Source organism: Prosopis cineraria, unplaced genomic scaffold, assembly GCF_029017545.1.
Source record: "Prosopis cineraria cultivar Desert tree isolate PC_DT_omini unplaced genomic scaffold, ASM2901754v1 PC7, whole genome shotgun sequence".
NCBI lineage: Eukaryota > Viridiplantae > Streptophyta > Magnoliopsida > Fabales > Fabaceae > Prosopis > Prosopis cineraria.
In genome coordinates, this window is record NW_026555338.1 from 35,331,364 (window position 1) to 35,352,359 (window position 20,996).

At 36.3% G+C, this 20,996-nt stretch overlaps 3 protein-coding genes across 4 annotated transcripts; 2 read left to right on the forward strand and 1 right to left on the reverse strand.

Annotated features, from left to right (window-relative positions):
* Positions 1-474: 474 nt before the first annotated feature.
* LOC129316414 (uncharacterized) lies at positions 475-1,864 on the forward strand. 2 transcript variants are annotated; one of them, XM_054960833.1, is made up of 3 exons: positions 475-961; positions 1,516-1,648; positions 1,779-1,864. In XM_054960833.1, the coding sequence occupies exons 1-2, from the start codon at positions 710-712 to the stop codon at positions 1,639-1,641; spliced, it is 378 nt and encodes a 125-aa protein (XP_054816808.1). In that variant the 5' UTR covers positions 475-709; the 3' UTR covers positions 1,642-1,648; positions 1,779-1,864. The 2 variants fall into 2 exon arrangements, with proteins under 2 accessions (XP_054816808.1, XP_054816807.1); XM_054960832.1 differs by having other exon boundaries at positions 1,516-1,864.
* Positions 1,865-2,694: 830 nt separating this feature from the next.
* LOC129315957 (uncharacterized) lies at positions 2,695-4,585 on the reverse strand. The gene has a single exon (XM_054960144.1). It carries the CDS (start codon positions 4,290-4,292, stop codon positions 3,345-3,347), a length of 948 nt encoding a protein of 315 aa, XP_054816119.1. The 5' UTR covers positions 4,293-4,585; the 3' UTR covers positions 2,695-3,344.
* A 9,065-nt stretch (positions 4,586-13,650) lies between these two features.
* Positions 13,651-19,152, forward strand: LOC129316340 (secretory carrier-associated membrane protein 1-like). The gene is made up of 9 exons (XM_054960703.1): positions 13,651-13,960; positions 14,996-15,061; positions 17,754-17,816; positions 18,215-18,248; positions 18,335-18,457; positions 18,572-18,634; positions 18,724-18,817; positions 18,940-18,985; positions 19,081-19,152. The coding sequence occupies exons 1-9, from the start codon at positions 13,913-13,915 to the stop codon at positions 19,150-19,152; spliced, it is 609 nt and encodes a 202-aa protein (XP_054816678.1). The 5' UTR covers positions 13,651-13,912.
* Positions 19,153-20,996: the final 1,844 nt, after the last annotated feature.

Here is a 20,996-nt window from a genome sequence, read left to right on the forward strand (position 1 = left end):
AGCAATCTTCAATCTTTCTATTTAAAAAAATAAGAAAAAATTTGTAATTTAAAACTTTTAAATCTAAACCGTATAAAGAATACATAGATAATTAATTTATAAAAATTAAAAAATCTTTAATATTAAATTATATCATTCAGAATAAATCTATATCATTCAAATTGATAATAAAACAAATTTATTAAAATTTTAATTTAATTTTAATAAATATAAAATAAAAACTAAAATTAAAATAAATAAAAGCAAATCATTCAAATTAAAATAAAATAAAATAATTAGACCATTCAGATTAAAAATTTAAATAATCCAAATTTCTCATCTGGCCCATCACCTGAAGAGCATGGAAAGCGGACGCATGTATTTGGGCCTATTAAACCGACCTTTGGTCGACTACTCATCAAACTTCAAAGTCGGCATGAAATTTTTAGGCAGGCGATGTATGAAACATTGTGGTCCCTTGAAAAATGGGGGGACTTGGGCGCGTGAAAATCCTCGGCCTCCACGGTCATCATGTGATGAACAGCATCTCGAAGGACTTCACAGATGGCCGAGGGAGTGCCTATCTCTGCACGTGAGCTCGTTCCATTATTTGGAGACACTCATGATCGTCCAAGCGTAAAGGCGTGGGCCTGCCATTATTTACTGCTGTGTTCTTTGAAAGAAAAATTACTTCGAGAGCGTCGAATGCGTGTGGAGAAGAAGGTGGGGCATGGAACTATCTCCAACGGTGGCACAGTTGAATTCCCCAGGAGAAGAGCACTGGAGGCATTTCGACAACTCTGTGAGTGCTTTTCCTTTTGGATTCGTCGCCACCGCCATTCTCATTTCATTGTTTCTTCTTCTGGCTATCTTCGAGAGGTTTCTTAGGCAAACATCAGCAGCTGAATCTGCTGCTCCAACTCCGACGGATATTGAAGACCAGATGTTGTTTCATACAAAGCTCCTTCTTCCATCTCCCAAGGTGACCTCGCCCTTCCTGTTCTCTCATCTGCTCCTCACTTCTCATTCCCTACTATGATAGTGGAACCAAGACTAATGTTTCACTTCCTTCGGACCGAATTTCAAACTATGTAATTGATTGCAGGCCATCATTCATATATTCAGTGGTGTTTCTAGCAATGTCGCTTTTGTCCCTCCTAGAAAGGATGCATAAATATGGCCCAAAAGAAACTTAGGTTGGTTGCTGATTTGTTCATTACTCTTCATGGATGAAAATTCTAAATGAAGAAAGTGAAGATCTTTCTTGCATGGAAAATATTATGTGCAGAAGTTTTAGTTAGGTGCTTTGTAGCTCTAGCCTTCTGGCTCCAAGGAGCAAGGATCTAAATTTTCCCTACTAATCATGTAGTTCAGTTATTTCTATTAGGAATTAGCTTCTTTCCCTTTTATCATCTGTCATGGCTCATGGGCACTAATCTTCAGCTTAAAGTGCATTTGTCTTGCCTGTGTGTTCCTGTCCTGTCTCACTTCTCTATGCAAATTCAAAACAATGCCTTGTGTTTGTGTTTTGTTCAGACATCAAAGCATGAGAGAGGAGTATTTGTGTTGATGCCTGGCGAGCGAATTCCAAGATTCATTGCACATCCTGCTGCTGTACCGTGTCCCCCAGAGCCCACCACGTTATTGAATGGCGCTCTATAAGTAATAAGTAATTATTCCTCCTTTCTGTACTAGCAATCTAGCATCTCCGGTCTGGTCTCACCCAGTGGTGTGCCCTTTAACTTGTAATGCTGTTAGAAGCAGAAGTAATTACTCCTCCTTTCTGTCGTCTGCTGCAGCATGCAGGCAGTCAGGTACATGTCATTTGGGAGTGTGTTAACTAATGCCTTTGAACTCTGATCTGATCATTTGGATCTTCGATGCACATACTCTTAAGCTTGCATACAAAGTAAATCGCATTTGGACCTCTTGTTTATGGTTCGAGGAAAAGGGAAACCCTCTTTGTCAAAATGGATCGATTTCATACCATAAATGTCATCGTGCACAAGCATATCTTTTCTGGATTACTGTCAATTTAAGCCAGTTATAAATTTCAAAACATGTTTCGGGAAGGCAAACATTAGGTGAGCTTATTAAGAATTACAATCTCTTTGTTGCCTATTGATTAACAGGCGGGGCGACTGCATATTTTGCTTCTAATCCAAAATTAATGTCAACTCTTCCATCATATAATGATAAACAAGAAGGTTCCAGTAGCGATATTGCAGAATCGCCTAGCAATGAATCAGAGCCTGCTGAAGAGCAGGGACACCGAAAAATAACTTGAAAACATTACAGATGAACTGATGAGGAATGAGAGAATTCGCTGTGCCTGGAAAAAAGAAATTGATGGAGCAGTAGCAAATACAAATTTGTTTGTGAGAGTGGTTTGAGTTCATAAAGGATTGAGTCTCCGCTATTTCTTTCATAGCATTATGACAGTGTCATAGCTTCAAGAAACTTAGAATGACTGTGGATAAGCACAAGAAATATCTTCATATAATATTCGGTTTTATTTGAGCGAGAAAACCTTTTGGAGTCGGGAAACAAGAAAAGAAATAGCTGCGTGCTCTATTTTCGGCATTTTTGTTTAACTAAATTGAAGTGATTAGCGTACTTAACTGGCAAGCTTCATGTCCTCCTGGCAACAGCTAAAAATGAACTGTTAGTACATCTTTTTATATTAACTAAATCACTAATGTTTTTATACAGTAGTGAAGATAAAAAGGAATTCTTTATATTTAGCAGGTAAAATACAATTATGACCCGTGGGAAGGGGGAAATTATGAAGAGCAATTTTCTTTGGTAGGGGAAGATTCTACCCAACTCTGGTCTGGACATTGCAAGGCCCACAGGAAGAAGACGATGCTCAGCGACGCCGCGAAACCAAAGAAGTCTCTTTGTCCTCTCCTATCCCTATAAAAGAAAACGAGCCATACTCAATTTCGAGGACCATTTCCGGATTTCCATTTGCCTTTTCCCTATCCCAAGACGGTGGTCACCACCATCAGTCCATCACAGTCAGTATCACTCAACCTTTTAATTTTTAAAAACAGTAAATGGAGAAAACGACTCAAGGGCAGAGAAAATCCTTTTGAATTCTCGGCTCTCCTTCCCCAGCACACTGACTACCTTTCTTTTGGGGGTTGGGGGGGGGGGGGGAACTAAAACTGTAGATATTTACAGTAGCGAATTGTCATCAAGGCCCAAGCGACCAAGCACGGCAATACAAACTTTTTAACGTGCATTAAAGGAAAAAAAGAAATTTAACGTGCACCTCCAACAAAAAATTAAAATTAAACATAAAAATAAATATTGAAAGAAAGCAAGCCATGTGAAATGCTCGGAATGCGTGCTTCCGATATCTAAAGAAAAATGAAGCACTCCATGGAAACATGGGGATTCTCGAGAGACTCTCGCGGAACGCCGTCGTTTCCGTCCTCGATTTTCTCACCCCCGTTATTCTCATCCTCTGTAGCCTTGGACGGCGGCGGCAATTGCCGACCGGTCCCTCCCGCTGGCTTTAGCTGACTCCGACCACCGGCATTTACCTTGCTCTGGTTCATCCTTGTAGACGGTGACCTCGATCGCCTCCCGGATTTCTCCCCGGCGTCACGTCGGACTCCGGTGGACCCCGCGTTTGGCTTTCTCGCAGTCGCCTGACCAGATTCCCTTTCGCGAACCGTCCTCGTATTCCCCTGATTCCTTTTCTCCGGCGAAGGCTGTGCTCTCCTCGCCGGAGATTTGGACCTCCGTTCTCTGGCATTGGCACTGTCGACGTTGTAAGGACGCTTCCTGGGCGGATTTGATGAGGGAGAGCGAATCAATCTCTGACTAGTTGTTTCTCTGCTGCTTCGTTTACTCGTCGCTTCGTCTTCTCTCCTTTCTCCAATCGTGGCCGTGGTGGCTGTGGAAAAGCTCTCGGTCACGCTGCACAATTCCGAAAGCTGAGACACCTCGGAAACCTCCTCCTTGGAGTCGAAATTGTCAGGCGGAGGTGGTGCGTGGGGCATCGGGATTTTGCTGTCTTGCAGGGAGAATGCAATTTGAGGCGTGGAGAAAACCTGTTGCAGATCGTGGAATTGGAATTTGTTTTGAGGTTGAATGGCGGGCATTTGTGTTTTCGCGTCTGTCGTGAAGAGTGGAAGTTGAGATTTGGATATGGGCGTTTCCGATAGAACCTCTTTGACAGTTTCCTCTTCAGCTGCAGGCGGGGATCTGCTTTCTACTTCAACGGTGGCATTGGATTTGTGATGGTGCCGGCCATCTGGGGGACTCTTGGAGGATTCAACCGTGCTGACGCAGCAACCCATTGGGGATCAGATGGGGAAAACAGGGAGATTTCAGAGAAGCGGTTGATATAGTTGGGCGTGAAAGGGGGAATAAATCTAACGGCTATAGGAACAGGGGTTCATGTTGGTGGGAGAGGAGGGAAAGCCAGAGAGTGCAGTGGCGGAGCAGGTTGATGTCGGAAGCAGATGAGCTCGCTGCTGAATTTGTAGGTTAGACAGCTGAGGCTGCACGTTGCGGTGGGGCATCCTCGCTCTGAGCCATACCAGTACTTGTTACTTTTTTATTTTCTTGGCCACTCTCAGTCTCAGGCATGCTTGCCTTGATCTCTTTCCTCGTGTACGCTGTTGTATACCTGATTTATGAAGGGATCCACATCCTTGTCACCGAAATACGGTCAGCTAATCGGATTTCGTGTTTAAAAACTACGTACCTATTTAAATTTATGTTTATTTTCATAAACTTTATAATATGTGCTTGTATTTTTAAATTAAAATTTGTATTACTTATTTTAAATAAAGTGAATCTTAACAAATAATTGAATAAAAAGGCTTATATAAGTGAGAAGCTATGGACCTACTCATATTCTTCATTGGAATAAAAATCAAGGGGCACCAGAGATTCTTCTTTCAACACTAGTCTGGCAATCTTTTACATTGCAACTATTGGGTCTATTGGTTTCATGTAAAGAGTGTCACGCTCACAAATGATCTTCTAAATCGTATTGTTTTTTACTTCTAAAAAAATTGTATTGTTTTACAATGGCCGACGCAGTTTAATTACAGTGTTCCTGTGTAAATAACTGAAATTACACAAATAAAAAATACATATGGGAGGCGTTATTACAGGTCATTGAATGTGCTTTTCTATTGAGGTAAAAACTCTATTATTACAGGTCAAATAAGCACTAACTCTGTGCTTTATATCCTTTTGTCGTTTTGCTTTTTAATTAAATTCAATTTAATTAGTTCATCAGTCTGAAAAAACATCATACATGGAATGCAAATGACTAAAATCACATTGCATAAGGAATTACTATATGGGAAGATTTCAATCTAAACCCCTAGAACACATTAAATTAAAAATACAGCCTCTTAAATTATGAAAATTTACTTCAAATCTAGGGTAGCAGAGTTAAATTAAATTGTTGAAGGAAATGATAAAATTAAAAAACATGCACACAAACACAAACAGATAAATATTTTGTTGAGAAATATTTAAAATATGCATGACTTGTCAGGTTTAAGGTAGTGTTATTAGAGATTTTGTTTTGAAGTATGCATGATTTGTCAGGTTTGAAATAGTATTGTTGAAAATTTTATTCTCAATATACTCATCATGTGATAAGCCCTTATTGGATCACGTAAGTGGCTTGTCGCTTGAAGGAACTCGCCTTTAGCTAGGTGGCTTGGTTCCGAGCACAAGGTATGAGTTGTCATATATCATTTTTTATTGTTTAGATTGTTCGATTAATATTATTTGAAAAATATCTTGTATGCCCTATTCAGCAATTGCATGGTTAGTTGCATTACATGCATTCTTTTATATTAATTTTGATCATTGAGACCCTTGTGTCTTACTCGCTGTGGTTAGTATTTTTTTTACAAGAAAAAGTCTAGGTGGAGAAACATCGAGAAAGTAGTTGTTGTGTATAGACAACACTTGACCTAGTTGGCCTTTATTTTGTTGAGTGTATGTATATGTGCCAACCATAAGGCATAAAATTTATATTGTAAGCATGTGACTCTTTGTTCTAATGATATATGTAATTGCTTGCCATGAAATGGGTGTGACTTTCATGACCTCTTGATATGCTTAGATAATTAACCAAGTATTTTGAATGGAAAAGAATTTATAGTTTCATATGTCATTGCATTTTCTACTTAAATTATATTGGGTAGCTGTAACCTAACTATAAAAGCTTTAAATGCATGTATCAAGTTGATGATATAAAATTGTTGTGGTTTGAATTGGTCAAGTGTTTTACATAATGGCTAAAGGCTTTGGTTTTGATTTGTAAAATGTTAAGTGTTTGGGAAGTTGTGTTTTTTCTCTTAATCAGTTTAGGTGAATAAAATCCTTATTTGGAGGACTTTTTATATCAAATCAAAGCCATTAGCAAGACCTTATGGCAAGCTTTGTGTAAATATTTAAATCACTCAAATTGAATGTCTGTGCAAGAAGTTATGCTCGACCAAAGTTTGCAATTGTTGTGCATTTTGTGAATTTGCTATCAAAGCAATGTGTTTTGGCTTGTGTGTGTTTGCCAGGATGCACAACACAAAGAGGGAATGCCTTCTCTGTGTCATGCTCTAGCGTTTCTAGTGCATACTCCATGGTATAAACCCTTCTCTAGAGAGTAGCTCAATGTGCCTTCCACCATGGCAAACGAACGTCAACCGTAGCAAATAGTCCTCATTTTTTTGACAAAAATGCCCTCGTGTTTAAAATTTATTTCTAAAAGGGTCATCTTTACCCTTTTACACCTATATAACTTATTTTGGACAATTTAGCCCCTTGAGAATTATGTTTTGATTTTAAATACCTCTTCATCCTCTTATTAGTTTTAAACTCTTCATTCTAATGACATCCCATGAAGTATTGATTATTTTATTCAGTACTTTATTTAGCACAACTTGTGCAAGTTACTTCTTTATTTATCATAATAGTTCTATTTTGCTATATTTAATATTTTCTATCATAATAGTCTAATTTGGTAGTATATTTTTACAAAAATGATCGATTGTTAGTTACCAAGGTAGCCCTTCTTCTATCATAATGTTTACCATGGTAGTGTTTTGAAAAGTAAGTTTTATTATTTATTATCATAATAGACTCTTTTCTATTATGATATGTATTTAGTGGATAAAGTTTGTTATGAGATTATCTAATTTGCGAAAAAAAAATTAGTGTAAATTTTAAAATGTTACACAACTCTTGTTTGAAAATTAACCATTTTAGTAACTTTATTTGATTTTATTTTTAGTACTCTTGTTATTGTAGAAAGAGCTACAAATTTCTCGTACTGAAATTATTTATTATCCATACTGAAGTAGTTAATTTTTTTATAAGAGTTGTTTGTGTGTATATTTTCACTTGATTTTATTCTTAATGTTATTATCATGATAAAAAGAGTTGCAAATTTCTCATACTGAAACTGTCTATTTCTCATATTGAAATGATTCATTTCCCATACTGAAGTAGTTAATTTCATTACAAAAGTTGTTGTTGTGTTTAGCTTCACTTGATTTTATTCTTAATATTGTTATCATAGTGAAATGAATTGCAAATTCCTCATATGGAATTTGTTTATTTTCTTACAACAATTGTTCATTTCTCAACATGATTTGCTTATAGCCTTGCCTTCATTTGTTCATTCCCATTTGTCCAATAACTTGTTCATACATACACAAAAAAACACTATCACGATCACATATTTTTCAATCACAGCTTCATGTTCTTCTTCCTTTGTCATAACTTGTGTTTTTTTTTTGGTCTCACTCGTACTTCTTCTCTTGCTTTCTTTCTTGTTAAGTGATCAATCTAGACCCTAGAGTTTTGGATTTGGTTCGTTCTTTTTACTGCAACGCCACAAATATTCAAATTTAAGCCTGAATTCATTCAATGCTTTCTATTTCTTGATTTTTACTTATCCAATCTAAAATTTGCTTTAAAATGTTGGCTATTTATGGAGTTTGCTTGTTCGTCTTCAAAGAGAGAAGAGGAAAGGGAGAAGGTTTCATTTTTAATTTAAAATATGATTAATTGTTTCATTTCTCTCAACATTTTAATGTCACTTCACTACTCTTGGTTAGAAGTAAAGTTTTAGAGCTTAAAGGATTTTTTTTTTAAGTATGATCAAGGGGTCTAAATTGAAATTATATAAAAAATCGATAAATTTGACACACAGTTTTATTGTAATAATGAATACTCACTCCATTTAAAAATATAAGATATTTTTAATTGAATCTCACTTAATAAAATAGTTATCTACTTTCAAACTAACTCTATCTTTTTATATTTATTCTATTAAATACTCTATAATAAATATAAAGTTAACATCAATACAGATACTTTTTTAAAAATAATAATAATTATATTTTAAAATATTAAAATATTTTATATTTTTGAATGAAATGAATAATTGTGGTTTTTATAAACTAATAATTAACAACAAAAGCGTTAAAGTTCCATTTAAAAAATGATGTATGAAAACGAAAGCCTCATTTGACTTTTTGAGTGATTGGGACAGCATCGCCTTCGGAAGAATTCAAATGGGAAGACCACACTCAAAAATCAAAAGAAACGAACAGATCATAGATTGAATCCAAATGGAGGTGGTTTGTTTTCCCTTACCCCTCTCTGCATCATATCGGTATCTCAATTAATTCGAATTGATTCAGATCATATCTGTATCTAAACTTGTTTCTTTGAACGTCTGCCAAGTAATCCTGCGGCCACAAGTTTTGCAATTCAAAAACAATCACAATCACAATCGTCATTTATTTCCCGTTACAAGCTTTCTGCATGCCTTTCTGCTGAAAAACAATCATAATGCAAAAGGAGCTAGACAAGGCTGTCACCGTTATCGTAAAGACGAAGTACTGACTTGCAAAAGAGAGACCAAAAACAAAAAAAGATAGACGTCTTTTAAATTATAAAAATATCAAATTCAATTACGAAATCTTGTTACCTCATGTTTGCAAAAAATAATAGACAATAGTCTTGATCATATCCAAGGAAATGATTGATCATTGTTAAAAATTATAGTTTAATGGACTGTTCATCGCATTCAATTTTTTTTTTTTTTCATAATCCGGTGCACTTGTGAATATAAGTATAGCACATGATGAAAAGTAGAAGGTTGGGAAGGTTTCGTTATAAAAGAGGACCACTCAATTGTTAATCCGTATATTTTGGCCAAAAAAAAAATTTGTTGATACGTATTGAGATTTTTACGTTCAATTCAGAATTTATCATATATGAACAAGCAAGCATCTCAACTCATTCCAAACACTGAGATCAGCCTCGCAGCATCAAATACATTTGTAGAACTCCAGAGATGAAGACAAAGTTAGATATTGAAGACTGCCAGTGTTCTCTGAAAAATTCTTCCAAGAATTAAAATGCTAAAATTCAAACGATGGGGTCATGGGGGCCTTTAGACTACTAGAGAGAATAGTATCAGTTTAATTCATTTTGATTATCACTCAAGATCGAAACCCCACCAAGATTTGCCCCACCTAACTTGTACTGCAACATAATCCCTCCTAACAACTAGCTAGCCCCCAGAGTGCAAAGGGACCACTAGGCATTCCAGATTTCTTTCAATTTCCATGCTAAGGTACCTTTTGCCAGCTGAAGTTGCGCTCCTTATTCCTTCTTGGACAATGCCGTTTGTAAACCCCAACACTGGTTCAAAATTGCATTATCCCTTTTGAATGAGTTGGACACCAGCCACTAAAGAAGTTCAAAATTGCAATGCCACTTCAGCCAGATTGACACCATCAGATTTGAATGCAGTCTCGAATAAGAGTTGAATAAAATTTCCGTGATTATAGTTACATTATAAACGACAACGGTGAAAGGCGGCATTAGTCGGCGTATTCAGGACATGTTAAATCCACCTTTTTCATTGGCAGGGAAAAATTATCTCCTGATCGAATCTAAATTCATTCACCTGCCTTGTATGATCGATCATCTCACGACGAGGCTAGATGCTACATATAGCAGCTCCTATCACATACTAATAACACAATTGATCTATCATTCATGCTACATGATCAAGACATATTCATGCATCTGTAATAATATAATGGAAAAGTGCATTTTAGTGAGTTCGCACAGGTTACAATAATTCAGAGAGAAAAGTGGCATGATTATACTCGCATGGTTATCACACAGGGAATGCCACTATGCCGGGTACTAGATCCCCGTTTGAAGTGCTACCCATGCATGCGAGTTTGCCGAAATTTATTAGAATAATATGGATGCATAGATCATATGGAGTCATAGATACAGACTGTTGGCAGAGGAAAAAAAAAAAAGAATCTGTGTTTAATCTTTTAAAACCCTTTTTGAGTTCCCACTATCCAGATTCTCTTACTGAATCTTGCTGCTCATCCTTCAAGAGAGAAGCTCCTCCATTCAGGGAGAACTGAACTCTAACTATAAAACCGATGAAGATTAAAAGGTACGGGGGGAGTCTCCAAAGTTCAATCCTGCTAAGCAACGTACGTGTTTATAAGGCAGAGTTTCCTGAGGATAAGGTATAATTGTCAACAATCAGTTGAACTGGTTTATATGGAATATACTGATGAAACAGGCGTAGACTATATGTTGTTTATTTCCCCTGGCCACTATTTTGCTATATATGGCCATTCTTCCTGAACACTAATAACCAATATTTTTGGAACCGTAAATGACCTTTACATAGCCAACAGTCATGAACTATGACACTTTCTTGAAGTCTTTAAAATGATATTTAAGTCGTGGATGCCATGATTTTGTCCTGTTAATTATTGTTTTCTTTTTCAATAATATATCAATCTGTGAGGTGACACATGAAGAGTTTTTCTTCATGTGGTCGGCGTGTTGTTTGGTGATCGGTTTTAAGTAGTGCTTTTTTCACAAGTTGAGAACTTCAAGTTTGCCCCGCTTATACGCAGTCGAGGTATATACGTACATAGTTCCCATTCTAAACCAATCATGTTGTATTATGTATGTAATGATTAAATAAACTGTAAGCTACATGCTTTGAAGAAATAGGACAAGAAAACCTCTTATCACCAAAAGGATGGGGAATTTCTTGAATTGGTGACCAGTACTGATAGGATTCGACTTGCAAACGTTGTGAAGCTTATAGGATACTGTGCAAAACATGGTCAAAGTGGTCTGTTCAATGAGTACTTCAGTAACAAGTCACTTCATATTGAATTTCATTCAAATGATGAGTTCAGACCAAGACTGTCATGGAATGCTTGGAAATAGATAGCACTTGAGGCAATTGGAGCCTTAGACTAAGTAAAGCGACAATTCACAGTAAAAAAGCCTCCTAGGTTGTCAGCTTTTAGTTTATAGTCCACATATTCAATCTTCAATTTCTGGTTAGGCTTACTTGCATTTAATTGCATTTCCAAAATTTTGTTGGTGGACTTCCTCTATCCTGGTGACTCCTTATAAGTTGCTTAAGTGTCACGGTCACCAACCCTAATGGACAAAGATTATAGAAAATACTGGAGAAATATGAAATTCAAATGGAAATTACTCATATATCAACAATTATAGGTAATAATCTTCAACAAATCCTATTACAATCATAATAAAGCATTAATTCATTGGAATCGAAAGAACATAATAGAAAGGTCAGATAAGAGAAGAACAGTCATAGGGAGATAATTTATCAATATTCTTCTATTCCTTTCCCATGCATATTCTTCCTCTATATATCATATAATAACCTAGACCATTAACCCTTCTGCCAGGCCATTTGAATTTCTCCAAAGCCCACAAGCCAATTTCTACCTCCATTCTTATTAGCCCCTTAAAGGCTATTTGGACCATACTAATATTAGGCCTAATCTGTGACATTAAGCATCTTTGTTTTTGGCATAAATAAGGCAATTATTCAAAAATAGATGCTACCTTCAACAATGTTTCTTCCTACATGCATCTATGCTTGTGATTATCGTGGAACTGCCACTGCCAGCAAAGACGCATGGGACTGGTAGTCTGGCATGGACCAATTTGGAAAGAAGGGGGTGAGATTAGAAGTTCAATAGCAGATGCGTTCTGTTGGCACTGATACTGTAAATACACAAGGGACTAGTGTGGACCAACTTGCTACTTAAGGCTATGGGGCTTTGGGATTCACACATGCCAGAGTTATGCTTACAAGTTACAGCTAAGAAAGCATGAACTGATATAAGTTATTTGCATACTTTATCCATATATATCCCCTATATGTGACGATATTGATTTGCCAGCCTTAATGTGTCTGCTGCAGTCAGAGCCAGAATTTAGGCCACAAATGTAGAGAGGTAGCCCAGTACTCGCTATAGTGGATCAAGGTGAATGAAGAACGAAGAAAAATATGCTCGCGAATCCACCTTGTTGCATCAAGGTGGTTGATGATGAAAAGAGAGAATAGGCTTTTCTGATCTTTTATAAAGTGCGTATTTTGTGATTAATATATGATTCAGTTTTCCAGGCAAGGAAAAAAAGCTGGTGAATGAATTTGCAGAGATATCATTGTGTGCTGAATATCTACGAGACATCCATACTCGTCGAATTTCTGGAGTGGAATTCATGAAAAATGGCTCCGCAATTAATTAAATTATGTGTGTATGGCCGGGAAGTCTTTGCTAATCCATTTATCGATAAATCGAATGGAATCCCATTTGGTGCACCCTTGACAGCGAAATATGATTTGGTAATCCTAATGTTTCTCTTGCCGGGACGTTTTGGGCAATCCATCGTTTGATAATTTATTCTGAGCTGGTGAAGAATGTAATTCTGTAGCGTTGTGCATCCTGGATAATGAAATATACAGCAATCTGGTAATCCTCCTGCCTATTATGTTCGAGTATTGTAATTTTATCATATCAAATGCATACACCATCATGGGCTAATTAAATAAGTGTTTGCTGTCATTTTCTTGTCCAAGATACTGAGTTGTTCATGGATTTAGATTAGATGATTGTATTTAGTATTGAGTCGTTAAAATCTACATCAACGATTCAGAAAATTTACTTATTCATTAATCTCAAATGAAATATAAATTCATAATTATTAATTTAAATTTTAATAGTTCAAAGTGTTTGTACTAAGTATATCCATTGAATCACAATCCTTTGGTCACCCTACTAATATGCGAAGTTCCGTGAAAAATTGAAAATGGTGGACTTTTTGTGATTCACTTCTAAAACTAGATTGGTGGATAAAGGCCTTTTCTATCTTGGTATAGGCCGGCGAAAATTATAATAGAAAGATCTTTTAAATTTAGTCTACGGATTTTTTTTTTTTTAAGGCCGAAAATTTAGTGGAGGGATTGATTTGGTAACGTTAAGAAGGAAGACTGTAAAAATGCAATTTACATAACAAGTATAATTACTGATTACATATATAAATGAATTAACCAGATTTTAATATTATAAATGTGAGCAGTTGAGATAAACTTACAGGTAGAATTATATGTATTGCAATCACAGAAATTATAAAAATAGCGGCATTCTAAAATTAATCTCAGGTGTGTCCCCACCATTTTTCGTTTTGGCCAATAGTCTAATGGCACTATTTGTTGTTGTTGTTGTTGGTTGAGCCATGATGGACGTTCGTTAGTGTCAAGAGCGCATGAAGATTTTGCCTCCTTGTCTTCTCCTTGTTTCTCATCGGTCTCGTGCCAACAAATTGGCATCGTATTTGTTTGTTGGTTTTTCCACTAAGCAAACAGTATCGACAAGAGAGGCAGGCGTCCGCCCCGTTGGTTTCGAAGCTCAAAGCCTTCCCCTGTCCCTTTCTCTTTTGCATTGTCAATATCTAGAGCCATACCTCTCTTCATATTTCAAGCGCTCTTAAATATCCCACAAGCGTTTGCATTCCCTCGTCTTTTGATTTTGATTAGTCTGACCATTTGCCAGTCCCCATGAGTGGCTACGACAATCCTTTCGATGAGGATGTGAATCCCTTTGCGGTAATTTTGATAATTTTACTCATATATCTTCCCCATTCATATCTCTTATCTGTTACCTTTTTATGCCTTTTTCCCCTTTCAATTATATTAATTCCATTTTCTTTTTCTTGTTTTATGCACTTAAATTGTTGACCGGTTTGATTCATGATTTTAACTAAAATTAATTCAAGCTTAGTTCACATGCATCCTTCCTGCATGCCCTGCCGAATGATTTTTCGCCTTTTGTAAGAAGAATAATAAAAATAATAATTACGCCTTTTTTGAAAGAAAAATAATAAAAGAAATCTCGTTGGTTTAATCTGAACATGATACATGGGCCGAGGGTTTAATCTCGTAGGTTTAAGATTGATGAACTATAGAACTTCTCCAGAATCAGCCCCAAGCCCCCAGTAACCTTTGAGCAAAGCTGAATAATGGCTCTGATTTCTCTCTCTTGTTCATTTCTTGTTTGCGCCAACAAGAATCTGATGAAATTGAATTCTATTTAATCGGACACAGGTAAATTTGCCAGCATAACTTAACAGGCTCTCATGACACATTTTATTGATACTCCTAAACGTTGAAACTTAAAAGGCAAAACAATAAAAAGATTTTAACTAAACGATACTGGAGAATGAATTTTTCCTGTCTTGGTATAACAAGTCAAAAATATATTAATATAAATATAAAATCTAAACAAGTTGCAATATTTGCAAGCCATGAATAATATGACTTTTTTTAAAAAAAAATTATACAATATACAGGAAGAAAATGTGTTTAGAATTGTGTTTGGGAATGTAATACCTTCTTCATGTTGGAGGCCAACAAATCTGCTCTTTTTCCTCTGCTTTTTTTTGGGGGGGGGGGGTGATACAGTAATCTATTTCTGTTTTCTAAAATTGTTTGGTGCATGGAGATAATCATGATATGACCGCTGCTTGCATGAATTTGAAACTGCACAGACGCTACCTTAAATGTGTTTTGAGTTATTTCAACCTATCTTATCATTTGTTATTGTAACGATCAAGACTTCATTATCTTCATCATCACTATCAGGGTGGATCAACCAAAGGAAAATCATCAGGGCAATCAAATAATGGTGGAGGCAGATTCTCTAATATTGTAAGATTTCACTTTCCCCTCTCTGGATACCAGAATTTTAATATAGATCAATTTATGTCCATCATATTTTTGACAAACAAAGTAAGCATATAATGTCAGTACAAGAACCCCTGTTTTCCCTTGTTCAAAGGTGAGATAGAATTGGATGTCCTATCTCCATAACCCTTACTATCACCATAACTTTCCTATCCATAAATTATAATGTGTTTGTAACTTCCATAAGTTGCCAATAAGTACTTTTAAGTACGTTTAAACCCTGTAACTCTCTCCATTTAGAATCATATTCCATAACCTTTCTATTAGCATTAATTTTTTGCCCACTTGAGATTAGTATAAATAGCCCTCATTCCATTGTATTTGGAATTGTGAAAAAAAATATAATTTTTTATCAAAGTAAAAGTGTTCCCTCTATCCCCCTTAACTCCTGAGCTAGTTTGGTATCAGAGAAGGGTCTCAAGCCTAATGGGGAGTGATTAAGAGACAAGGAGGTATGAGTTTGGCCTGAAAAAGTGAGCTTATAGAAGTCAATTTGCCATTGCCACCGTTGAACACCCATTTTTGGTTAGTTTCAAGTGAAACAGATGTTACCATTATGCTAGGAAGGTCCAAAAACCAAGGGCTAAGGATTATTCACACATGTCTGATAGATGTTGAAGACAATCATGTCAATAACTTGTCATCCTAAAGTGTTTAGTCAGTGACACATCAGCCTATTCAAAGAAAGTAGAGTTTCTTTATGTTTGTGGAGTCTCTGCAATTCAAAGTTGTTCATCAATTCTGTATTTTGGTGATGATGCTAAATTTGACTCTTGGGTGAGTCATGTTCAACTCAAAGAGAATGAGACAGAATTAAGTGCTCTATCTCCATAACCCTTACTGTTTTTATAACTTTCTTATTCATAAATTATAATAAGTGTTTGTAATTTTCATAAGCTCCCAATAAGTGCTTTTAAGTACTTTTAAATCCCATAATTCCCTCCATTTAGAATTAAATTATTCCATAATATTTCCATTAGCATTAATTTCTTGCCTACTCGAGACTAGTATAAATAGCATTAATCTTTCCATTGTATTCAAAATCACGAAAGAATAACAGAATTTTTTATCAAAGTGAAAGTATTCTCTCTGTCCCCCTTGGCTACTAAGCCAGTTTTACAGATATGATGGGTTTCTATTTCAAGGCAAAGCCTTATGCATTCTCTAAGGTTCCTTGCAAGAGGTTATAATTTGGGACGCTTACGACAGAGGACTAGTTGGTCATTTTGGTTGAGACAAAATAGTTGATCTAGTCAAGAAGAATTTCTATTGGCTGAGGCTTGCACGAAATGTCAATCGACATATACAGAGATGTAGGACATGCCATTTAGCTAAGGCCAAGGGTCAAAATATAGGATTGTACATGCCATTACCAATTCCAAAAGTACTATGGGAAGATGTGAGCATGGATTTTATTCTTGGTTTACTACAAATTCAAAAACATAAAGATTTTGTCACGATAGTTGTGGATCGATTTTCAAAGATGGCCCACTTCATTCCATGCCATAAGGCTAATGATGCTGTTTAAGTAGTAAATTTATACTTTAAAGCGATTGTTCATCTCCATGGCATTCCTAAGACTATCACTTTTGATTGAGATATTAAGTTTTTCATCCACTTTTGGTAGATACTATGGAAGAAGATGAGAACTAAACTCCAATTTAACAATGCTAGTCATCCCTAGACAGACGGTCAAACTGGGGATTGTCAAGCTGTCCCTAAGAGTTGATGGCTCATTTAAGATTGTATAAAAAATCAACAACAATGCTTAGAAAGTAAAATTGCTTAGTGCTTATGGAGTGTTTACTACTTTCAACCTTGCTAAGTTGTCAACCTGCTTTGATGACGGGGCTGAATTTGACTCAAGGACGAGTTCCGCTCAACACAGGGGGGTTGAAATAGAAGCCTGAAAACGTAAACGTATGTAACTCTTTGAAGTCTAAAACGTCTCCATTGATGACCTTAAATGCTCCATAACTCTCTGTAACCTTTTCCAGCCTAATGAAAACATGAAACAGCTCATGAAACAGTTGAAACTCCCTCCTAACATTTAAGTCTTTGTTCCCTAAGGCTTAGTATAAATAGCTGTTCCCTTTCACTTGTAAGACAGCAAACGAAGAATAAACAGAGAGCTTTTTTTCAGAGTGTGGTTTTTGTACCAAAAGGCATTGCATGGTTATTGTTCCTCTTCAATTGGGTCAAGATCCTAAATTTTTTAATCGTTTTCAACTGATCTTGATATTGTCAGAGGTACAGAGCCATCATATGGCAAGGATTGAATTTCTGACCGCGTATTCATTCTCCAGAGACTTTAATTCGACCATTTCATCCCAAAAACAAACGATTACGTAAAGGTCATGATAGATTTCTTTTTGAGCCTTTGATAAAAGTTTATATGATCTGTAAGCAAGCATAAAATGAAAACGATCATGCATTATTCATGCATAATTTGATTTTGAAAAATTGTTGCTTTTACGCACAATCTCATAGTTCTCACTATTTCCTCTTGAGCCTTATGATGTTGGTACCATTATTGATAGTCCTCTTTTGACATCTCAAAGGTTGACTGGATTGTCCAAGTGTTGAATTGAATGTCAAAATTTTGCTTCCTTAGTGTATTTCTTGGTAAGAAATTTACTCTGTCCTTCTTTGTCAGGACCTCAAAGCAAAGGAAGCGGAGCTCAAAGCCAGAGAGGCTGAACTGGCTAGGAGGGAACAGGTGACTTATCCTGATATCTTGTTTCATTGATAACCTGAAATTCGGCTTGCTTTTGCAAGAAATTAGGAGCCAATCTTGTTGTGCTCAATACTTTAGATTGTTAATATGCCGCTGCATTTTGTAAAGATGTTGCTAATACTAAGTTTAAGTTCAATATCAGAGGCCTGTTTAGTAGCAGCAGTTCTCGCTGATTTGAAAAGACTTGGGCTGTTATCAATTTTCTTCTTTAATATTTCATACTAGCAAAAGGTGGTTCCTTGTATTGAATTTTTAGTTTGAAGCGTTGATGAACTGCAATTTGAATTTTGGTGATACCACATTTCTTCAGTTAACCTAGTCATCGTGCAGACATTAAATGTTTTAAATAGGGACTTCATTCTCCCATGATGTTTTTGCAGGAAATAAAACGAAAGGAAGATGCTATAGCGCGGGGTACGCTATTTCCTCTATTGCTATGAAGACCAACCACTATAATGGGTTTCGTTTGGTAATTTAAACCTTATTTCCCTTTTTGGCAGCTGGAATAACTTTAGAGGTAAAAAATTGGCCATCTTGCCTCCCTATCATTCATCACGACATCGCAAATGATATACCAATACATCTTCAGAGGATGCAGTATGTTGCATTTGCAACACTTTTAGGTATGTTGTTGTTTTGTATTCTGTGTACTAAAATTGTTTTGTCTTAATCCAGCTGTGTTTAAATTACGGCATAGAAAATGATACGATACCATTTCATCTTCAAATAATGTACAGGTTTGGTTTTATGCCTTCTGTGGAACCTCTTCACAATGCTTGTGGGCTGTTTCAATGGCCAAGGTTGGTTTTGCAACTAGATTTTGGCCCATTAATTATTCATTAATTTTGGTCTTGCTACCCTTAGAAGGACTCGTCTTCTTAACCTGTAGGTCCTGCAATATTGTTCCTCGCTATCATCTACGTCATTTGTGGCGTTCCAGGAGCCTACGTATTATGGTATCGCCCTCTTTATCGTGCCATGAGGTAGTGCTCAATCTGATGGAGTCCTTCATTTTTTTTTTCCCCGGCTGTCATCTATTTAGAATTTTTCTTCTTCCTTTTGGTATGCTTCTGCTTGATAATTGTATTCCCATCTTCAATCACAGGACGGACAGTGCTCTGAAGTTTGGCTGGTTTTTCCTAAGTTACATGGCAAGTTCATATATTTTCTTCCTCCGCAGCATATTCATTCCGCACCTGCACTAGAGTTTTTCTCATCTCATGTTCCACTCTTTTTCTCCAAGCAGGTCCACATCTGTTTCTGCATTTACGCTTCAGTTGCTCCTCCATTTGTCCTTGCAGGACATTCTCTCACGTAAGTTTTCCACATGGAATTTATTCATTAGTTACATTATCGACTTAACAATCTTATGTTGCTTGTATGATAATGATCATCATCAAATCATTGCCTTCTGCTTCCGTACCTGCGTGAACTAATATGCGCCATGTATGATGTTATGCTATGAACAGAGGATTTTTTCCAGCCCTATATTTTATAGGCGATCGTCACATGCTTGGGGTAAGTTCCAATATCACACACGGTACTTCTAACATTGTCAGTGCCCTGTCAACAGGCAGCATTTAACGGAGGATATTATGCATTATTTCTTCCGTACTTGCAGATATTATACTTTGTGGGGTTTGCGTTGTTCTGTGCTGAGTCTATGCTGAGCATCTACGTTATTCAGGTTTTCACTTCTCTCCTTTAGCTAAGGCATTATTCTCTTGAGAGATTTCCATATTTGACGGCTCGCCATTGATATTGGCAGCAAGTATTAATGTACTTCCGTGGAAGCGGCAAGGCTGCGGAGGCCAGGCGTGAAGCCGCGAGGAGCACCGTCATGGCGGCTCTATGACAAAACTCCAGGCACTTTCAGAACAAAGACTTGCTGCTGATTTCACCCTGCTTTCTTAATCTTTCCTTTGGATGCGTTCTCTTAGGCTTTGGAGTAGAATTAAGTTTGACCAGCATGATTAAGGTAGAAATTCTAGTGATGCATTTAATCAACCTTGTCTCTCTCTCTATTCATCACGTGTTTCATAGGTTATTGTTTTACCTTCAATTTTTTGTACTTGTACTATTCTCACTCAATATTTTGATCGTTGCCTACTACGATCAAGAACTATGTATATTATGCAATGTTTACGTACTTGCAGATATTATACTTTGTGGGGTTTGCGTTGTTCTGTGCTGAGTCTATGCTGAGCATCTACGTTTATTCAGGTTTTCATTTCTCTCCTTTAGCTAAGGCATTATTCTCTTGAGAGATTTCCATATTTGACGGCTCGCCATTGATATTGGCAGCAAGTATTAATGTACTTCCGTGGAGCGGCAAGGCTGCGGAGGCTAGGCGTGAGGCCGCGAGGAGCACCGTCATGGCGGCTCTATGACAAACTCCAGGCACTTTCAGAACCAAAGACTTGCTGCTGATTTCACCCTGCTTTCTTAATCTTTCCTTTGGATGCGTTCTCTTAGGCTTTGGAGTAGAATTAAGTTTGACCAGCATGATTAAGGTAGAAATTCTAGTGATGCATTTAAATCAACCTTGTCTCATCTCTCTATTCATCACGTGTTTCATAGGTTATTGTTTACCTTCAATTTTTGTACTTGTACTATTCTCACTCAATATTTGATCGTTGCTTACTACGATCAAGAACTATGTATATTATGCAATGTTTATTGTGTAAATAATTGGTAATGAACTTCCGAAAGGTAGCAGTAATATATATATATTATATTATATATAAGTTAATTAGAAATCAGATATTATTGTGAAATCATTTTTAAGATTAATGAAAATGAACTTTCAGGTTTTTTTTCCCCATTCGTTCTTCCCCCTTCCGATCCAAAATTGGAAGTTGCCCTCATTTTTTACTTGGAGACAACTTAAGGGTTTTCACAGCTTAGTTTTGAAGAAACACTATATACAATTGATTCATTATAGGTTGAAATCCATTCAGTTTTTTCATCTAAATCGTTATGTTTGTTTGATTTGATTTAAGTTTAAATCAAGTTAAAATTTTTTTATATGATATTTTTTATAATCATCAAGATGTATTCATCTTCACTAATTTTTTTACTATTAATTACTCTTTTTAGTGAAAAATCTCTTGAGCACGGAAGAATTTCTTTTAACAATAATTAGAATTTTTTAAGTATTAA